Here is a 21,258-nt window from a genome sequence, read left to right on the forward strand (position 1 = left end):
TTCCATGCATAATGGCATCGAATGTACTTTAATAGAAAGAATTTCTCATTGAAAAACCCGCCCTCTAGAGGCTCAAGAAGTCAAGACCCCAGATCGGTTTACATGACAGCTATATCAGGTTATGGACCGATTTCAACCATACCAAGCATAATTGTTGGAAGTCATAACGAAACACGTCATGCTAAATTACAGTCAAATCGGATAGGAATTGAGCCCTCTGGAGACTCAAGAAGCCAAGACCTCAGATCGGTTTATATGACAACTATATTAGGTTATGGGCCGATTTAAAACATACTTAGTACAGTTGTTAGATGTCATATCGAAACACGTCATGCAACATTTCAGCCAAATCGGATAATAATTGCACCCGCTAGAGGCTCAAGAAGTCAAGATTCCATATCGGTTTATATCGCAGCTACATCAGATTATGGGCCGATATAAAATATACTTAGCAGAGTTATTGGAAGTCGTATCGAAACACGTCATGCAAAATTTCCGCCAAATCGGACAATAATTGCGCCATCTAGAGGCTCAAGAAGTCAAGATCCCAGATCGGTTTATATCGCAGCTTTATCAGGTTATAGGCCGATTTAAACCATACTTAGCACAGTTGTTGGAAGTTATATCGAAACACGTCATGCAAAAATTCAGCCAAATCGGACAATAATTGCGCCATCTAGAGGCCCAAGAAGTCAAGATCCCAGATCGGTTTATATCGCAGCTATATCAGGTTATGAACCGATTTGAACCTAACTTGGCACATTTGTTGGAAATAATAACCAAACACTTCATGTAATATTTCAGCCAAATCGGATAAGATTTACGCCCTCTAGTGGCTCAAGAAGTCAAGAGCCAATATCGGTTTATATGGCAGCTACATCAAAACACGGACATATATGACCCATTTACAATCCCAACTGACCTACACTAATAAGAAGTATTTGTGCAAAATTTCAAACGGCTAGTTTGCTCCTTCGAGAGTTAACGTGCTTTCGACAGACGGACGGATATGGCTAGATCGACTTAAAATGTCATGGCGATCAAGAATATCTAAACTTTAAAGAGTCTAAGACGAATATTTCGTGAAGTTACAAACAGAGTGACAATATCAGTATACCCCATTCTATGGTTGAGGGTATAAAAAGTTTTATAGCGCTCTCAATGAAAAACCCCCTATTTTTATATGGAATATATTCCATTGTGACAACAGTAGATAAATCCTTAAGGGGTTAATTTATCGAAACCAAATAGGTTAAACATATTTTTCGATGTTTGCCAATACTGCAACATCTCATATAGTATTGATTATGCGTAACGGTTTAAATTACGGCGACAACTTATCAAACTTTTCAATCATGATAACTAAATTTAGCAGAAGCTAAATTCGTATTCCTTTCTTTATTGGACATAATTTTTCTTGAACTTGATGATGATAATCCTAAAAAAACTATAGATTGCTAACTGTGTCGTCCGTGTTTTTTTAGTATATTTTAAAATCTTTGGTGCTTACAAAACCATATATATTGTGCTATTTATGAATATTCAACTTAGGTGCAAGAATCGTATCCCAGTGAGAATTGCCTTGTATTTTTTTTATCAAAAAAACCAAAAAAATATATTAAAATTCTCATTTTTTTATTTAAACTTAAGAAACAGCGAAAAATTCGAAACTTCAAGAAGATATAGAAGTCAATCTGGGGTATTAAATGCAATAGGATAAATAGAGACACAAAACTAGGAGTTTTTTCCGATATTAAATGACGTCACTTATATCAAATAGCTTCTCTCAAAAACTCATTACCAAACCGAGAAAATAGTATACACCATGGGAATAAGGGCAAAGGCAATAATGGATATGTTAAGTAAAAATTATGCACAGTGTAGGAAAAATAAAGCCAATTAAAAGTTTACCATCGCATTAGGGTGAACGAGGCTGTATAGAGATTCAAAGCGTTTAAGTCACTGGGGTCTGATTATATATTTGTGGCATAACTATAGAATGGACGAAGTACTTTGGCTGTGAACACTTTTAACTTTCATACACACCGAAAGGTCTGGCAGAAGGAAATGGAAATTCTCATACAAAAGCCCTGCAGTTCTCACGACATTGGGCACCTAAGTCCAATTACATTTCATTCTTTCTACACAAGACAGTCGACCGTACATTGAATACCATGATAAAGTGTAGACGAATTGTTCATATAAAGGGTGATTTTTTAAGAGCTATAGGAAAGTAAAAAAAAAATCACTTAAAATTCAGAAAAATGCATGAAATCTTTATTTGAATCGATAGTACGGTCCATATAATTTAATGTTTGAAGATTATTTTGGGCAAATGTTGATCGTGACTGTTCCTCAAATGGTCCATCCGCTTAATCCAATTTTGGCATACTCTTTCCAACATTTCGGCCGTTATCTCACGAATAAATGCTTCAATGTTGTCTACCAATGCGTCAATTGAAGCGGGCTTGTTTGTATAGACATGAGCTTTCACATAGCCCCACAAAAAATTGTCTAAATGAGTTAAATCGCACGATCTAATGAACGTGAAATAAAATATTCACCGAACTCGCCTTTCAATAAGTCCATTGTTACGCGTGCTGTGTGGCATGTGGCACCATCTTGTTGAAACCACATGTCATGCAAGACAAGCTCTTGCATTTTGGGCAAAAAAAGTTGGATATCATCTCACGATAGCGCTCACCGTTCACGGTTACGTTACGATTCGCATATCATCTTTGAAGAAGTACGGTCCAATGATGCAACCAGCCCCCAAACCGCAACAAACTGTAACTTTTTCTGGAAGCATTGGTAGCTCCTGCAATGCTACTGGCGGATCTTCACTCCAAAATCGACAATTCTGCTTATTTACGGATCCATTGAGCTAAAAATGATCTTAGTCGTAAAATGGAAGAAGCGCGTGATGAACTTTCTTAATAGAGCACGCGTTTTGATAATAAAATGCAATAATTTAAAAGCGTTTTCCGTTTGTGAGACGATTCATGATAAATTTATAAACCAATCTGAAGATTTTTGACAGTGAAACAAAACACGAAACGTGCGTGAGCAGTTTAGACCAGCGTTGCCAAAAAGATAATTGCTAAAAAATCACCCTTTATAAGAAATATGCCCATTTGAAGGCGCGAGCGGTGAAAGCCGGCCAGTACTAGGTTGTGTACGTGAAGTAGAAGATTTTTTTCGATGACTATACGTATATGCTGGCGATATGCATTGACACTAAATGAGCTTAAACCCTTTAATACCTCATTTCCCTGGGGACTATATGAAAAACTTTATATTCACAACGGGTGTCGACATGTCTAATACAACTCACTGCTCCAAATTTCATCGAAAAAGGAGAATCATACGTTTTCGTGGGCTCAAAAAAACTCTTAATGGCTGCTATATCAAAATATAATGCGACCATTCATTAAGAATGTCTAGGGCCCGTCATATTTTGGGGAAAAATTGGCTTGTCCAAAGTTTTTATATGACAAAAAACAAACGAAAAAATTTCTTAAAATTCTTAGGAGTGCGATTTCTGGAATCCGTTTTTAAGTCTTGTTGCATTTGATTGTTTCTATAAAAAAAATAAATTTATGGCAAAAAACCCACTTCGATCGATAGTAGGTTCTATTTTATGCCAAAATCATTGTCGGGGCTTAGGAAATAAAAATATTTTTTTTTCAAAAATTTTTAAAACTCAAAATTTTCGAAAAATTGCTGCGTCAATATACATTTTCTATATTATGAATGTACTAGCATATGCCCTGTGGCTTCGCTGCCCCCGATGGTACACCCAATATCAAGGAGTAACTGAATCGCAATTTGAATAGCTTGAGCCTTATCCGTAAAGAAAGAAAATTTTGAAAGTTTTATTGCCTAAATGTACGAATTAAAAAACAAACTTTAGTCGGCCGATAAATACTGTCAAGGTGTAACTGTATCGCAATTTTGAGATTTTTAGCAAAATCCATAAATAAAGTACAATTTTGTGCGTTTTAGTACCTAAATGTACAAATTTCAAAACAATCTTCTAGTCATCCCTTACATACTGCCAAGATGTACCTATATCCCTAATTTCACATATGTAGCTCAGTCTGTAGATAAAGTACCACTTTGTACGTTTTAGTGCCAAAATGAAGGAATATCTAAAAAATCTTCTAGTCGCTCGCTACACAGTGCCTAGATGTAAGTGGATTGTACGTTTTAGTCATATTGTACGTTTTAGTACCAAAATGTACGAATATCCACAAAATTTTCTAGTCGTCCGGTACTTACTGCCAACATGTGACTGTACCCAAATTTCAGATCTGTAGCTCAATCTATTAAAAAGTACTTAATAGTACCAATTACAGCACTTTAGTACTTTTTATCAAATATTAAATGTTTAAATCGTACCAGGAGTGGAGTACGATTTCAAAATTTCATATTTGGTACAACTTCTCCTTCTCCGTTCACTGTAAAAGTAAATAAACTATTTCGTACAATTTGGTGCCAACATGTATGATTTGTTAAAAATTACTTAGTCATTCAACACATATATCTTATGAGAATCTACATATTAAATTTCGAAGCTCTAGTTCAATTCCTAAAGAAAGTATGAAATGGTACCAAATACGGTACTAAACGTACGTTTCTTCCGTTTCCATTACTATTTTTGATATTTATTCTGTCTACCCCCTTTATTTCGCAACAACAATCATATAAGTCAAATGGGCTCCGGTCCGAGGGCCCCCCTCCTGGCTACGTCCCTGATACAAAGTATATACATTCTTGATCGTCTTGACATACTTTGTCGATTTAGCAATATCCGTCTGTCTGTTTTTGGACAGCACGGTAACTTTCAAAGAAGTTAAGCTAGGCAGTTGTAATTTTGCACAAATAATACGAAACTTATTTGTGGGAGAAGCAATGCGAGTGCGATTTCTGGAATCCGTTTTTAAGTCTTGTTGCATTTGATTGTTTCTATAAAAAAAATAAATTTATGGCAAAAAACCCACTTCGATCGATAGTAGGTTCTATTTTATGCCAAAATCATTGTCGGGGCTTAGGAAATAAAAATATTTTTTTTTCAAAAATTTTTAAAACTCAAAATTTTCGAAAAATTGCTGCGTCAATATACATTTTCTATATTATGAATGTACTAGCATATGCCCTGTGGCTTCGCTGCCCCCGATGGTACACCCAATATCAAGGAGTAACTGAATCGCAATTTGAATAGCTTGAGCCTTATCCGTAAAGAAAGAAAATTTTGAAAGTTTTATTGCCTAAATGTACGAATTAAAAAACAAACTTTAGTCGGCCGATAAATACTGTCAAGGTGTAACTGTATCGCAATTTTGAGATTTTTAGCAAAATCCATAAATAAAGTACAATTTTGTGCGTTTTAGTACCTAAATGTACAAATTTCAAAACAATCTTCTAGTCATCCCTTACATACTGCCAAGATGTACCTATATCCCTAATTTCACATATGTAGCTCAGTCTGTAGATAAAGTACCACTTTGTACGTTTTAGTGCCAAAATGAAGGAATATCTAAAAAATCTTCTAGTCGCTCGCTACACAGTGCCTAGATGTAAGTGGATTGTACGTTTTAGTCATATTGTACGTTTTAGTACCAAAATGTACGAATATCCACAAAATTTTCTAGTCGTCCGGTACTTACTGCCAACATGTGACTGTACCCAAATTTCAGATCTGTAGCTCAATCTATTAAAAAGTACTTAATAGTACCAATTACAGCACTTTAGTACTTTTTATCAAATATTAAATGTTTAAATCGTACCAGGAGTGGAGTACGATTTCAAAATTTCATATTTGGTACAACTTCTCCTTCTCCGTTCACTGTAAAAGTAAATAAACTATTTCGTACAATTTGGTGCCAACATGTATGATTTGTTAAAAATTACTTAGTCATTCAACACATATATCTTATGAGAATCTACATATTAAATTTCGAAGCTCTAGTTCAATTCCTAAAGAAAGTATGAAATGGTACCAAATACGGTACTAAACGTACGTTTCTTCCGTTTCCATTACTATTTTTGATATTTATTCTGTCTACCCCCTTTATTTCGCAACAACAATCATATAAGTCAAATGGGCTCCGGTCCGAGGGCCCCCCTCCTGGCTACGTCCCTGATACAAAGTATATACATTCTTGATCGTCTTGACATACTTTGTCGATTTAGCAATATCCGTCTGTCTGTTTTTGGACAGCACGGTAACTTTCAAAGAAGTTAAGCTAGGCAGTTGTAATTTTGCACAAATAATACGAAACTTATTTGTGGGAGAAGCAATGCGAAAATTGGTATTCATGAAACTGGTCATATGGCTTTACTATAGCTATCTTTAGTCTAGTTTATCAGTCTAAATCTGGAGAAATACCCTACTGAAATCCATAATAAAGTTATTTTCAAAGAAAAATAATCTTTAAAAATGGGCGATAATATTGGGTTGCGCAAAAAGTAATTGCGGATTTTTCATTAGTCGGCGTTGACAAATTTTTTCACAGCTTGTGACTCTGTAATTGCATTCTTTCTTCTGTCAGTTATCAGCTGTTACTTTTAGCTTGCTTTAGAAAAAAAGTGTAAAAAAAGTATATTTGATTAAAGTTCATTCTAAGTTTTATTAAAAATGCATTTACTTTCTTTTAAAAAATCCGCAATTACTTTTTGGGCAACCCAATACATGTGAAAGAAGTAATATAACTCATTATTTGTAAAAATTTATACTTAACGCAATTTTAACATAAAAATTTAGTTTTTTGATATTGCATTTCTCACTGGGCATATATATTCAGCTAAATACACGACCAACAAACCTTTCAGTGGGTTACATACTAGCAAAGTGGGTGTGCTTTAGTAATGCATTCTTTGGGTGTACAATTTTGAAGCTTTAGTGGCAGTGAAGTGCTAAACACGTGACATGATGAATGTGTTAGAGAGTAAGGATAGGGTGTAACATTGCGGTTGGATGTGGTATAGCATTTGTTTGAAATGTCAAATGATTTATGATGAGATTTTTGCAATAATTTTGAGACAAAACAATTTGTTTCGTGGTTTTTCTTTTTTGGTTCTTAGACTTGTAATTTTTTCTTATATAAAACTGAAGCCAAACTAAAAGCATTTAAACAGATTTAGTTTTTGGTAGAAGCAAATTTGAACAAATTACAAAATATTTAACAAGAAAACAAACTAATACCACAGATCTACACAAATTTCAATTCTTTTTTTTTTTTTTGGTTAACATCAAAAAACAAATTCAAATTTAAAATTTTGCTTTAATAGATTAGACTAGAGGGAAGGAAGAGGTTTAGGAGACAGAGGGGATAGGATATTAAATACATAAAGGAGTAGCTTTGGAATATTAGAATAAGAGAATATATGATTTATACAAACCTTGAGTTTTTTGCGAGCTGTTACAAAATAGCATTCAGAGTTTTAATAGCTTGATGTAGGGGGATAGAGTATGTTGTTGTTGTTGTTCGGGTTATTGTAGTAGTTGTTGTTGTTGACTGACTGACTGATTGTACAATTTTGGTTTTTCTTTTTTTGGTAGCGAATTTTCTTTTGTTTTATGTTTGTTGTAAGTTAAGGTCCGATAAAAATTTTGTTTTTTTTTTCTTTAAATTCTTTCGTAGAAGTTTTGTTCTGGTTTTGGGGTTTATGGTCAAAGTCGCAGCTCTTGGCTTGTACAGTTTAAGCTGTTAGATAGTCCGTGGTCTTAGTAGCTGTTCTGGTTAATGTTTTTATTTTGGTTTTTGTTTTTGGTGGCATGGCTCGATTCTTTTCTTTCGTTTTAATGTGAACATGCGTTTTTTGCTGTGTCAGTTCTTGTACATCATGTTGTAGGAGAAGAACAATTGGAATGGCTCTGGTTGTTTTTAGCTGTTGTTGTTGTAGTTGTAGGTTTGTTTCAAATGTTGTTGATGTTAGAGATGTTTTTTTTTTTGGGATAGATAGTTTGTTTTTTTTTTTGCAAATGTTTGTTTCAAAAGGAGGAAAATGAGTTAGAAATTTTTGATTTTTATTCTTGGCTTTATGCAATGAGAATCATCAATCAATTGGAAGAGATATATTTTTCAAATTATGGCTTTTGTCAATTTTTTTCTGTTATTGTTGTTTTAGTTTTAATAGAGTAATTTTGCCAGATGCAAATGCTGTTAGTTAATGCATGGGTGGCATAAACAAATCAAACGTAAGTGGGTGTGTGGTTGTGAGTGGAGCTGTGTCATTCGGTTTCTAATGTTGTTATGAGCTGTTAATCATTCATGGGTCATGGCCAGGGTATCTCCGTTTTAGATGGCTTACGGGCTTGACATTTTTTTTTTTTTTAGTTGTTGACATCATGTTCAAATATAACAGAAAAACGTAACGTAACATAACGTAACAAAATATAAAAACAATTACAAAACAGGTATGTTTATATATATCATATGAAAATGTTGTGTACACAGGTGGGAGTTTTTGATTCTCTCAACTAACAACTTAAATGGTACTGCAATTATTTGGGATTAGTTTGACTATGGGGATTACCTAGAAAATGCAAAAAAATAAAATGAATAAAACAAAAAAAAAAATAAAAGTAAAAACAGTAAAATTAAAAATAAATTAAAAACACAAGCACTTATACAATTCAAATTAAATCAAGATTTTTAGCATTTTTCTCAAAATCAGCTTAAAAATTAAATTTTTCAAGTAAAGAGATTATAGTGATACCATAAATTATAACCGAATATGAGTAAGTTTTTCCACAGAAATTTCAATATTTCCGAAGCTAAGCCTTGACTTTGCCTACATTAGAAAAAAAACAAGATCCCAGATCGGTTGTTGTTGAAAGAAAGAATAAAATACATCATGCAAAATTTCAGCCAAATCGGATAGGAATTGTGCTCAAGAAGTCAAGTCCCCAGATCCGTTTATATGACAGCTACATCAGGTTATGAACCGATTTGAAACATACTCGGACAGTTGTTGGATATCATAACAAAATACTTCGTGCTAAAATTCATTCAAATCGGATAAGAATTGCGCCCTCTAGACTCAAGATTCAAGATCAGTTTATATGACTGTTATATCAGGTTATGGACCGATTTGAACCATACTTGCCACAGTTGTTGGATATCATAACGAAACACGTCGCTCAAAATTTCATTCCAATCGGATAAGAATTGTGCACTCTAGAGGCTCAAGAAGTCAAGACCCAAGATCGGTTTATATGGCAGCTATATCAAAACATGGAACGATATGGCCCATTTACAATACCAACCGAACTACTCTAATAAGAAGCAAAATTTTAAGCGGCTAGTTTAACGCCTTCGGAAGTTAGCGTGCTTTCGACAGACAGACGGACATGGCTAGATCGACATAAAATGTCGCGACGATCAAGAATATATATACTTCATGGGGTCTCAGACGAATATTTCGAGGAGTTACAAACAGAATGACGAAATTAGTATACCCCCCATCCTATGGAGGAGGGTATAAAAATTTAAAAATTTAGCCCATGAGCATTCCACTAAGCAACAGGGGCAAACTTCTCACATATCAATGAGTGCAGTCCGAGTCAAGTTTAAGCTCAATGTTAAGGGGTCTCCTTTTTATAGCCGAATCCGAACTGCGTGCCGCAATGCGACACCTCTTTGGAGAGAATTTTTCACAAATGTTGCCAGCATTAGGAAGGGAAAACCACGGCTGAAAATTTTTTCTGATGGCCTCGCCAGGTTTTGAACCCAGTCGTTCAGCGTAATAGGCAGACATGCTAACCTCGGCGCTACGGTGGCCTCCACATTAGAACATTACGGACACAATTGCATGCGTTGGATTCCGCCTTTTACGTAAAGACTTATGGAATCGGATCCTATTTAATATACACATATATAAACAAGTTAAGTCTAGTACTGACTTCGACTTTTCATACGAACAACTGTCAAAATGCACTATAGAAAAAATGGCGACGAAGATCATGCGAACACATTCCGTTCAAGTGGTACTGAGTTCTATGAGCAAAATTATTAACGACATGTAATTAAATGCTCACGAAATGGGCCGAATCAACTCGGTTTCCATACTGTTGTCTTTGTTGTTGTTTGACTTTTGTTAGTATTCTGACAAAGAAATTATTCAATTATTTAATAGGCATTTTCGCTGTGAATGAAGTCCGTACTAGGCTTAATCAAGGAAAAAGTCCGGCGGTGCAAACTATACCATACCCTACACCTTCTACGTAAGTGGAAAGTAGGCGCTTTCATTATATGTATGCTATATTTAACTCAGGATAGGAAATGTCTATGCTAATCTGCCATCAGACTAACTTAGACATTTTCGTCAATAGTGATACCAAAGGAACAGGAGAAGGAAGATGCCTTCCAGTTCCTACCGTTGAACCATTCAGATCGAAAAAGCTCATCAACTTGCGAATGTTCACATCTGCTAAATCAGACAAGTTCTCAACGAAATAAGAACCTAAAGTGGAACTTCTTCTGACTGCCATTGCGTAACATACAGAGAGCTGACGTTTTATAGTCTCTTCTTCCCCAAACAGCCACACGTCGAGTCTGGAGAGGCTTCAACAACTCTTGGGTTTTCCAAGCCCCAGATGAGACATTTTGCGGTCCGACAAGGTACTTCACTACGACCTAAAAATGTCTTAATGTGACGGCAAGTTTTTCACCATTTTCGTAGTGAACTTTAATAATTTCAATGCGTTGTACATTTTTAATAATGGCGCAGCTTCTTCTTGTTAGATGTCAAAGAATAAAAGCTTCAAAAGTGGCAGCAATCGAAATACTAGGGGATTCAAAATAACACCTCTTGTTGGGAGAATCCAACCTCAATGAGTCAACGGAGGTAAGTCGACAACACCTTGTAGGATACCTTAGGGGTAAAATTTAACAGCACATGAGTAATGTGATTATCGAAACGCAATACTGACATGCCAAGTGTGACCAGGATGGGCCTTAGCCACCAACTTAATCAAAAAAATTAATGATTCAGTCCACTAGACTTTGCTACGCGGTCTGGTAAGATTTTTTATTCCTGTGAATCTGATTTCAATCGGTCATTATTATTTACTTTAGTTTAATTGGCTATGACAGAATATTTGTTCGGTCATTATAACATTACTTAAATTACAAGGATGGATAAAAGCTGAACGTACTGCACACGTAAATTGTAATTAAGTACTGTAATGATTTTTTAAAAACACTGAATCGTGTTACCCAAAATGGGTGACCGCCATAAATGATCTTTTACGGATGCTGACTAAGGAGGGATTTCAACCCGTCTGCTGCGCAGACAATGTTATAATACTTCTAAGGGGTAAGGATCCGAACGAGCTATGAAGAACGGCTGAAAGGATCTTGCGTATGGCATATGACTGTGCTAGACCCAGAGTCTCAATGTTAACCCAGAGAAAACTGAAATATGCCTTATTCACGAGGAAGACGAAGGTGGGCCAATTGAACGCATCACGTTTCCTCAATCAGACGATTTCGATATCTGACAAGGTCAAATACTTAGATGTGATCTTGGACAGGAAACTGAATAGGAATTTTCACATTCAGGAGCGTAGTGAGAAGGCTCACAGATGTTGGGCACTATGTAGACGTGCCGTAGGCTCGAAATGGGGCTTGAATCCGAAGATAGTCTACTGGCACTATAGAAGTGTGATTAGACCAATACTTACATACGCCCACGACTGCTATGGAGAAAAGTGCAACATAAGGACCATACAACAAGTTCAGAGAACATTTTGTCTTGGCACTGGAGACTATTCCAGATATCCGACCCATTGACATACAGATTAAGTGTGAGGCAGCCGACCATTGACATACAGATTTAGTAAGAGGCAGCCACTGCGGCTATACGGCTACACGGATGAATCAAAGCTAGAGGACAAAGTGAGCTTGGGGTTCTACATTGAGAAACTAGGGACTGAGATCTGTTTTTAGACTGCCTGACCATAATACGGTCCTGCAGGCTGAGATTCGGGCGATTACGGAATGCGTGGAGTGGTGTGGTGCTAACGCGAGGACGCTGAGTCTGAACATCTTTACCGACATTAAATCCCATGGGGGGATCCAGATCGTGAGAAGACGAGGCTATTATTGAACGGAAGTAAGAAGAAGTATACAGCATAGGTATTGGTATCATAACGGGATAGTCCTATGTATGTATGAGCTCACTTATGTAAAATCAGTGCGGCAAGTGATATCATGTGTAGGGCATGCGGGGAAGATGATGAGACGTTGGAGCATTTCCTTCGTCATTGCCCGGCTTTCGCTTCTAACAGATACGGGCACTTAGTTGGAGACACAATACCTGACATGAACCAACTTAGGGGAGTGGTATTGCAAACAATTAAGGATTTTGAAAGTAGCACGGAATTCCTAACTCAAGATTTATTTTTTAGAGGTTACTTTATAGTTTTTAGAGCGCACAGCAAGCCGATTACTGGCTTAGGTGTATGTCCATAGTGGCATGGGGCGGATTAACCTAACCTACCCAAAATGTTTGAAGGAAAAATTCTAATAATTAAAAAAGCAAAACGAATAGTACAAGAAACTTCCGTGGAAAACTAAAAAAAAATAATTAACTTAAAATAATAAACATAAGAATATGTTTAGAAAATTAATATAAACAAATTATAGATAGGTATTTTTCATAAACATGATATCGCCGTAACTATGGAATGGAACGAATTGAACGAATAAACTACAAACATTATGGCACAAATTTTGAACGAAAAGAAAACAATTTGGCATTATACTATGCATTGATATTTATTGAAAATATATTCATATATAAATATTTTTCAAAAAAAAAAATATTTATATAAACGTTAATGTTTTTGTTGTTGTTTATACAATTACAAGAACGTCTAGAAAAAAATACACAAAACAAAAAAAAAGAAATACAAATTCGAATTCAATAAAATTATGGTAGATTTTTTTCTAATGCCGACTCGTTACATGTGAAACTATGAATACATATCTATGGCAAGTATGAATGATGAGTATTATGTATGTGATGGTGATTTGGATGATGATGATTATACTGTGCAGTAATATGATGTAGTAGAGGTTCATATGATGATCACATGAGCGAGCGGTTGGTTAACGAACATTACGGTGCAGGGTTTTTATGTTATTCTATGGTGATGCGGGTGAGCGATGGGATAATGTTAACATTTTCTCTTTCATTTCGGGTAATTTCTTTTTTTCCTTTAAAATTCTTTTTCATGATTTTGTGATGTTTAAATTTTCAATATTGATGATTTAGACGATTTCGAAATGATGACAGATGATGAGTAGTGGTAGAAGAAGAACAAGTTATAGTGAGATTTGTACGTGATCTTTAATTATTGTTTGCGAAATAATTATTATATGGTTTGAATATGATTTTGTATATGATTTCTTTTTCTTGGGGAGTTTTTCTTTAAGACGTAAGACACATTATTTTGTTCTTGTGTTTTTCTTTTCTTTCTTTGCATTTCTTATGTGTTAACATTTTTACTTTTTTTTTCTTTCTTAAAAAGTTAATCATCTAGAAAATTAGATACGAAAAGAAAATAAACATTTTAATTGTCTTTTAGTTGAGGTTAGAGAGAGAGATAGCATATACACATAGGTAAAAAAGGTTATTGTGGTACATACTTAAATACAAAATTCATAATAATGATGAAAAATGTTAACGGAAAATATTGTCGTATTTTTTTCAAATTGAGTAACTTTAGGAAAACACCGATTTGAGAAGAATATGAATAAGTATGGGTAAAACTCAACATCATTTTTGTAAGATCATAGGGCAAGAAAAAACGTAAAAAATGTTTTTTTTTATTTGGAACTTTTCTTATTTAAGAAACATTTAGAATTGAAGAAAACCATTTTTGAAAAAGGGAGAAAAAGAAACATAACATTGATAGTTAAAGATAAAAGAACACATGGGACGACCTTGGAGTTGGGCAAATAAGTTAGAAAACACAACAAAACATAAAGTTTAGTATTTGTATGTTTTTTTTTGTAAATTCTTGAAATGTAACACAAATTTAATGAAATAATTTTCTTTTGTAAAGTGCTTTAGTGTTTTTTTGCTTGCTTTGATATTTTGACTGGCCATGCATACTGGGTAAGAATATCGTTTTTTTATCTCTACTTACCCGCCACAATTTTACTCATTTGCATAACTTGTTGTGCTAAAATCTGATTCATTTGTAACAGATGTTCACGTTGTTTCTTTTCCTCGTTTAGTTTGCTGGGTGGTAAACTGGCAGCTGTTTCCTATAAATGGGAAGACAGTGTTAGTATTGGCAAGAATACTAGACTAGTCATATCTAGTTCAGAGTTTAATTAAAAATTATCAATAAAATATCCATTTCAGTATTTGTTTGAGTTACATCGTAAGTAATGCACATTAAAACTAAAAACTTCGGTTAGAATGGCAATCTATTTTCGAAACAGAATTATCAAAACTATTTAAGTTTATTGTAAAACCACAGTAACGATAGAAAAGGCGTTTGGTGTCAATCTAAACCACGATAGGTTGACCTAAAACAATTAAAAGGGCCAAGAAATAAGTTTACGCCACCGATTATATAAAAAACATTTTTACAGCAATTTTTTTCAGAGTTCATTAACTTAAAAACACTTTTGTGCTGTAGAAAGGAATCATCTCACATTGGAAGCCTTCTGAGCTGCATGAAAGTTATAAAAGGAATGATCAATATGCCATGCATAATTTTCTGATGGGTTAGGGGGTTTACCTGTGCTGCTCAATTATAGTCAAATGGCTATTGGCGCAATTACAACCAGGGCGGTCAAATCGAAAACAGTTCAAGATTGCAAAAAGCATGGAAACACGATATCTTTGTGACAATTCGGTCCGGGTTAAGGACATGGGTGAGAGGCGCGCATGTGAAACGTTGGGATGAGAAGGAGAGAACGATGCGTATATGCAGGGAAAAGAGCATGGGGATTAGTAACACCTTCGGTGTCTACACGGGTCACATAAGACTATATGAACATTTATACACAATAGGTGCGGCTAGCCAGGCTATATCCAGGGTATGTGAGGAATATGATGTGGCACTGCAGCACTTACTGTGCCAGTGCCCAGCACAGACTTCAACTAAAATCAGGTGAATAGTGTCCGACATTGACTTTATGTGGTTTCTTTTTAGAATTGGAAGAGCGCAAGCGATGTGGATTATTTCTGGCCGAGTCATCATTGCATTCCGAAAAAACTATGGTTTGGTGCGGTTTGTGGGTCAGCAGCGTCATTGGGCCATACTTCCTCGCCAACGTTCAATGATAACAGAATATTTTTGGCCCCAATTGGATGATATGAACTTGGACGACATGTGCTTCCAATAGGACGGCGCCATAAGCCACACATCGACTGCCACAATCAATTTATTGGAAACCATTGGTTTGGATAAAGTAAAGGGTGATTTTTTTGAGGTTAGGATTTTCATGCATTAGTATTTGACAGATCATGTGGGATTTCAGACATGGTGTCAAAGAGAAAGATGCTCAGTATGCTTTGACATTTCATCATGAATAGACTTACTAACGAGCAACGCTTGCAAATCATTGAATTTTATTACCAAAATCAGTGTTCGGTTCGAAATGTGTTCATTCACCGTAACGTTGCGTCCAACAGCATCTTTGAAAAAATACGGTCCAATGATTCCACCAGCGTACAAACCACACCAAACAGTGCATTTTTCGGGATGCATGGGCAGTTCTTGAACGGCTTCTGGTTGCTCTTCACTCCAAATGCGGCAATTTTGCTTATTTACGTAGCCATTCAACCAGAAATGAGCCTCATCGCTGAACGGTGAATGAACACATTTCGAACCGAACACTGATTTTGGTAATAAAATTCAATGATTTGCAAGCGTTGCTCGTTAGTAAGTCTATTCATGATGAAATGTCAAAGCATACTGAGCATCTTTCTCTTTGACACCATGTCTGAAATCCCACGTGATCTGTCAAATACTAATGCATGAAAATCCTAACCTCAAAAAAATCACCCTATATTATCTTACGAAATGGTCCAATAGACTGTAGTTAATTTTGCTGCTATTACAGCAGTTGGTCTGCAATTTCAGAACAGCAGGTTTACTGCTGAAAAGTTTATTGGGTGCTGATAGACTGATGCTTTATTTATAATAGGTTTGTTTAAAGAAATTAAATGAAAGATAAAATTTTGGAAAAAAAATGAGAAAATAAACACACTCTGCACATAAAATGATAATATTTTATTGGAGCGAAAAAAAGTTACCCGCTCAGGACCCAACACAGCATCAAGTAGGTATTAAGCACTTATGCACTTTAGTAAATTTTTGTATTTAAAACAGCTTTAAGCAGAATTAGCAGAACGAAATGTTTGCTAAGATAGCAGCACTTTGCTGAAACAGCAATCATGTCTGCTTTCCCTTTTCAGCCAACAAAAATTGTTGCTTTAGCAAACATTTCTGCTGTTTTGAATAACAAATTTCGTTGAGTGTAGATTGTTGTATTAAATTGTATTGTATTGTTGTACCTTAAATTTTTCAGCAGGGGTGGTTGGCCAGAAGGACAATCTTCATATGCCTGATAAGGCATTGTTAAAGGCTGTTTGCCCCACTATATTGAACTAGAAACACATAGAACATACAGACAACAAAAGCCAAAGCTTGACTTTAAGTCATGAAAAGACGTTGCCGATGAACTAAAATAAAAGCGGTCATATGGACCTACGCTTTCTCCTCATGCAGGATATTTTCCTATGACTGCTGAGACATTGGGTTTTTTTTATACAGCTGTATCTGTTATGTAACTTTCGTCTAAGATAAAAGAATGTACAAAACCTGGTGTTTTATTTTAATTCGCAGTTATAAAAGAATCAGGGAAGACCCTCGCCAGTTGCTGGGACTTTTAACCGAAGATTTTAGTCATATTGTTGTACCTTAAATTTTTCAGCAGGCGTGTTTGGCCAGAAAGACAATCTTCATATGCCTGGGCAGGCTCTTAGCCCTACTATATTGAAATAGCAAAGATCTCCATACAACTAATGATAGGTATCTAAATATGTTATTAAATTTTTTATTGCTGACCTTGCAATTCATACCTCATATTCTTGCAGAATCTAATGATGAGATTGAGGGTAGAATCGGTTAAACATCTTCTTTGCGATGGCGTGCACATAGAACACTATTTAGCGGATACCTTTGCCCTTGACAGGGATCTTCTTTATCCTCTTACCCACTAAAGATTCTGAACTTTAGTCCTTAACTTATATATTCGCCAAAACTTTTGGTTATACTCAGGTCTCTTCTATAAAATAAGTTCATGTGCTATTACTCATTCACTATTCACCAACAATCTAGAAGAAATTCATTTGATCTTTGGTGTTGGAGTGGATCGGCCAGAACAATCATAGCCCATAAGTGTTCGTTTAAATTGCAAATTTGACCATAAACATTCCATTGAAGAAACATTCACATATCAATGAGTGTTGTCCGATTCAAGTGAAAACGGGACCTCATTTTTATAGCCGAGTCCGAAAGGCGAGCCGCAGAGCGGCCTCATCGTCTTTAGGAGGGATAACCACAGCCGAAATTTTTGTTAAGGATGTTCTCGGCAGGATTCGTACCCTGACGTTCAGGGTCATAGGCAGACATGATAACCTTCAATCCTTATTATTTATAATCATTATATTCCCGTAATTCGAACGCGTGCAATATTTGATATGGGTATTTATTTCACATTATATCAGAAATGTGCATCATTTCAAACTTGATTGCAAACACGATGCTTTAGTGCTCTATCTATGATATTTTTTATAAATTAGAGTTAGTTAGTATATCCTGCCCCATTCATTGAATTTTAGTAAATTTTTTAGTTATGTTCTAAGGATAAACGAAATCAGAATAGTAAAAATTTGACTACTTACATTAGCTGCACTTATGGGTGCTTCGGATAACATCTTCTTAATCGACTCAACTTTCTCTTGTCTTCGCTTTTTCTCTTCCGGTGATAATTCAGGCGTCTAATTTTGTAAAAAATTTTGTATTAATTTAGTTTTGATTTTTGTGAATGGTGCTTGAATTTCAAGACTCTCAAATTACCGTTTCGGGTATATAACGTTCGGGTATAACAATCTTATTCGGAGCCAATAGTAAATTATCAATTGTATTTTCCGATATTTTTTCGCCATGTCGCAGAGCTGAACGAACGACATCGGGGGCATTGATGCGAGGTCGGAGGGCAACCTCCATGTCTAGATCATCGCGAGCACGCCAATTGGTATTCTAGAAGAAGGAAAACAACCAAAAAATTTAGAAGCGAAAGTTCATTCCCATCTTTTTCCATTCATAATTACATTCTTGTTCATATCATTCTCTGAGTGACCATTCTCATTGGGCTTCACATTCACCACATTGTTGGGCGCAGTGTAGTGTCTTCGCTTCTCCTTGGGCACTGCCCTTCGATGCTTGTGCTGTGAGGGGACCTTTTCGATAACCTTCTCGGTGTCCTCGGATGCTGATCCTGCAGACATTTCATTCATTATTTGTCTTGCGGCTTCACTTTGAAATGAGGGAGTAAGATCGCTAAGACTCTTATTGAGGCTTTGCTGGGATTCGGTTTTCTGACGCAAAGCGTTCTGTGAGGAATGACGTGAGTGTGAAGTAGTGCTTGGATGGTGATGATGATGATTTGAAGTTGAGGAGGAGGATGTAGAGGTATGCGCTTGTTGCTGGTGTTGTTGTTGTTGTTGATTCTGATTCTGATGATGATGTTGCTGTTGCATTTGTTTGGCAAAATAGGCATTGGCCAGGGGATTTAAATGTTCGCGAGTGTTATTTGCTGAGCTATTGTTATGACCATTATTGGACGATGGGTGATGATTATTTTGATGATGGGAATAATTGCTATTCTTATCATAACCACCATTCGAGGATGAGGAGGAGGCATGACCATTGTGACCACCATAGTAGTCGTTCTTATAGCTTGTATTATAGGTCGTGGAGGATGTGTTATTGGAGGATGAGGATGATGAGGCATTGTGATGACTACTACTGCTGCTGCCATGCTTATGACGATGATGATGTCGGGATGATGATTTGTTAGGTGGCTCATTGTATGATCTGGGCAATGATTTCGATCTTTCGTTTGTCTTATATTCATCGCTGTGATAGTTACCACCTCCACCACCACCGCCGACGGCAGCCAAGCCAACACCTCCGCCAACACCATTCATGAGGCCATAGTGCTCCTCTTCCATGACTTGATCTAGATTCTGCGTGGAATTACTAAGACCCGTACGTTCACTGCGATCGCGATGTCTACGCTCCGACTCGCGTTTTACTATGCGCACGGTTTTAATTTCCTGTTTTTCTTGCTGCGTCAAATTCGCAAAGGGATTCGATTCTAAGAAGCCATCACTATCTACACCACTAGTTTCTAAATTATCACTAGAATCATTGTAACGATATGATGCCGCGGAGGAGCCTCCCGCGCGCCGATGTGACTCATTCAAGATGCTCTCACCGGTATTGTAATCGCTCAATTTGCTAGAGGTCGAGGAACTATTCAATAAATTACCGCTTGTATTATTGGCACCAGAGTTGCCACTAGTATCGACAAACAATGGGGTTGAGAGATTCATGGTTGAATCTGTAAGACTGCGATTGACACTCATCATGGAGTCCAGATCTGTTTCAAACCAACAACCCGAATTGGTTCGTTTCTTTATACTACCTCCCCCGCTACCAGATCCACCTCCAGTGGAGTTATTGTGATCGCCATTCCTTAGATGTTCCTTGTTGCCAATTTCCAGATACAGCTTGGTGGAATTCTCGGTCAGTTGCTTGACGGCCTGGCTCAGCTCTTGCCGTTGTCTCTGCATGTCACCAACCAGTGCCTGTACCCTCTTCAATTCGGATTCCAACATTGCAGTGGTGTTGCTGGTATAGGTGTCGGATATTTGCACTTGACTACCTCGTGTTAATTTTTGCCTCAAGACCAGAAGTTCCTGTTCCAGGCGTGTATTGCCAGCCACAGTCAGCTCAAGTTTCTTTGTGTTGTAGGAGAGAGAAATTTAAATAGAATTTTTGTTAGAGATATGTGTTTGTGCATGCAAAGAGACAAGCACATGCTATGTATGGGAATTTGTTAGCATGATTTTCGTGGAAGGTGAGTAGTTAGAATGTCGTCTATTTTCTATTGATCGTGAACCATTTTGGAAGATGAGCGTTTTATGGGAAGCAAAATATTGTGACCTTGGGAGTTAAAAATCTTTTTCGTTTTCATTAAAATGGCATGGAAATTGCAGTACAGTGCAAGAAGTTTTAGAGATTCCATTGATGGTTATAACGGAATCTCGGAAAGACAACAATAAATGTTCTGTTTACTTCCGTTTAAGGAAGCATATCTTTTTAGAACTACTAGTATTTGATCACTTCTACCAACCAAGACAATACTTCATTGAAGTATAATAAAATTTGGTAAACCTTCTTCCTAGTACAAGATCTAAGAATTTTATTTTCGTTGATTTAATTAGTTTGTGTTCTACAGCAAACGTGGTTTTTTTCTGATTTTGATTTTGATTTTTTCCGTGTAGTATTTGATAGTTGGAAATTCCGTTATTCCAATATGGGGTTAGGTTGGGTTAGATTTAAGTAGCAATCTGCCATCAGACTTACTTAAACGTTTTAATCCATTGTGAACAGAAGAAGGAAGATGCCTTCTGGTTCCTACCGTTGAACCATCCAGATCGCTTTAAAAAGTCCTATAACTTGCAAATGTTCATATACCCTAAATCAGACAACTTCTCAAAAAAAGGAGAACCTAAAGTGGAACTCATTCAACTGCTAGTGCCGATTAGACAGGTACCTGTCATGACGGACACAATGACTTAAACGTCTGTTCTAGCCAACGACAGCAAAGCAGTAGACCTCTTCAAGTCTAGATTAGGCCAGATGATTTTGGAATGCTCACAGCGCCCTCTTTGTGGCCATCTATTATTCGTTGTCCTTCAGGCCTGGTCCTGAAAACTTAGCTTACATGTCGCTAGAGCCATACCCACAGATTCCAGTATCCCTGGAATGTGTAGGGTAGCTCCTAGTCTCGCAAGCTCATCCGCTTTACAATTCTCTGGGATATCTCTGTGGCCCGGCACCGAGAACAGGTGAATTTTGAACTGCTCAACCATCTCGTTGAGAAATCTGTGACAGTCGAGGGCGGTTTTTGTGTTCAGAAATACGTT

The 21,258-nt window shown here is 36.4% G+C and overlaps 1 protein-coding gene across 8 annotated transcripts in view; it reads right to left on the reverse strand.

The window, feature by feature from the left end:
- LOC106082286 (uncharacterized) overlaps positions 1 to 21,258 on the reverse strand; it is a 453,600-nt gene that overhangs the window by 5,019 nt on the left and 427,323 nt on the right. For 4 of the 8 annotated variants that reach the window (XM_013244761.2, XM_013244750.2, XM_013244742.2 and 1 more), the window contains 4 exons: positions 18,373 to 20,067; positions 18,119 to 18,301; positions 17,944 to 18,039; positions 14,165 to 14,285 (listed from right to left, as the gene is read on the reverse strand). In XM_013244761.2, coding sequence (XP_013100215.2) covers positions 14,165 to 14,285; positions 17,944 to 18,039; positions 18,119 to 18,301; positions 18,373 to 20,067 — 2,095 coding nt within the window. Of the gene's footprint in view, positions 1 to 7,404; positions 8,542 to 12,958; positions 13,552 to 14,164; positions 14,286 to 17,943; positions 18,040 to 18,118; positions 18,302 to 18,372; positions 20,068 to 21,258 lie in introns of those variants that run through there. The other 4 variants (XR_001220481.2, XR_001220484.2, XM_013244780.2 and 1 more) reach the window with 4 other exon arrangements.

The sequence above is a fragment of the Stomoxys calcitrans genome, chromosome 2 (genome assembly GCF_963082655.1).
Source record: "Stomoxys calcitrans chromosome 2, idStoCalc2.1, whole genome shotgun sequence".
Classification (NCBI taxonomy): Eukaryota; Metazoa; Arthropoda; class Insecta; order Diptera; family Muscidae; genus Stomoxys; species Stomoxys calcitrans.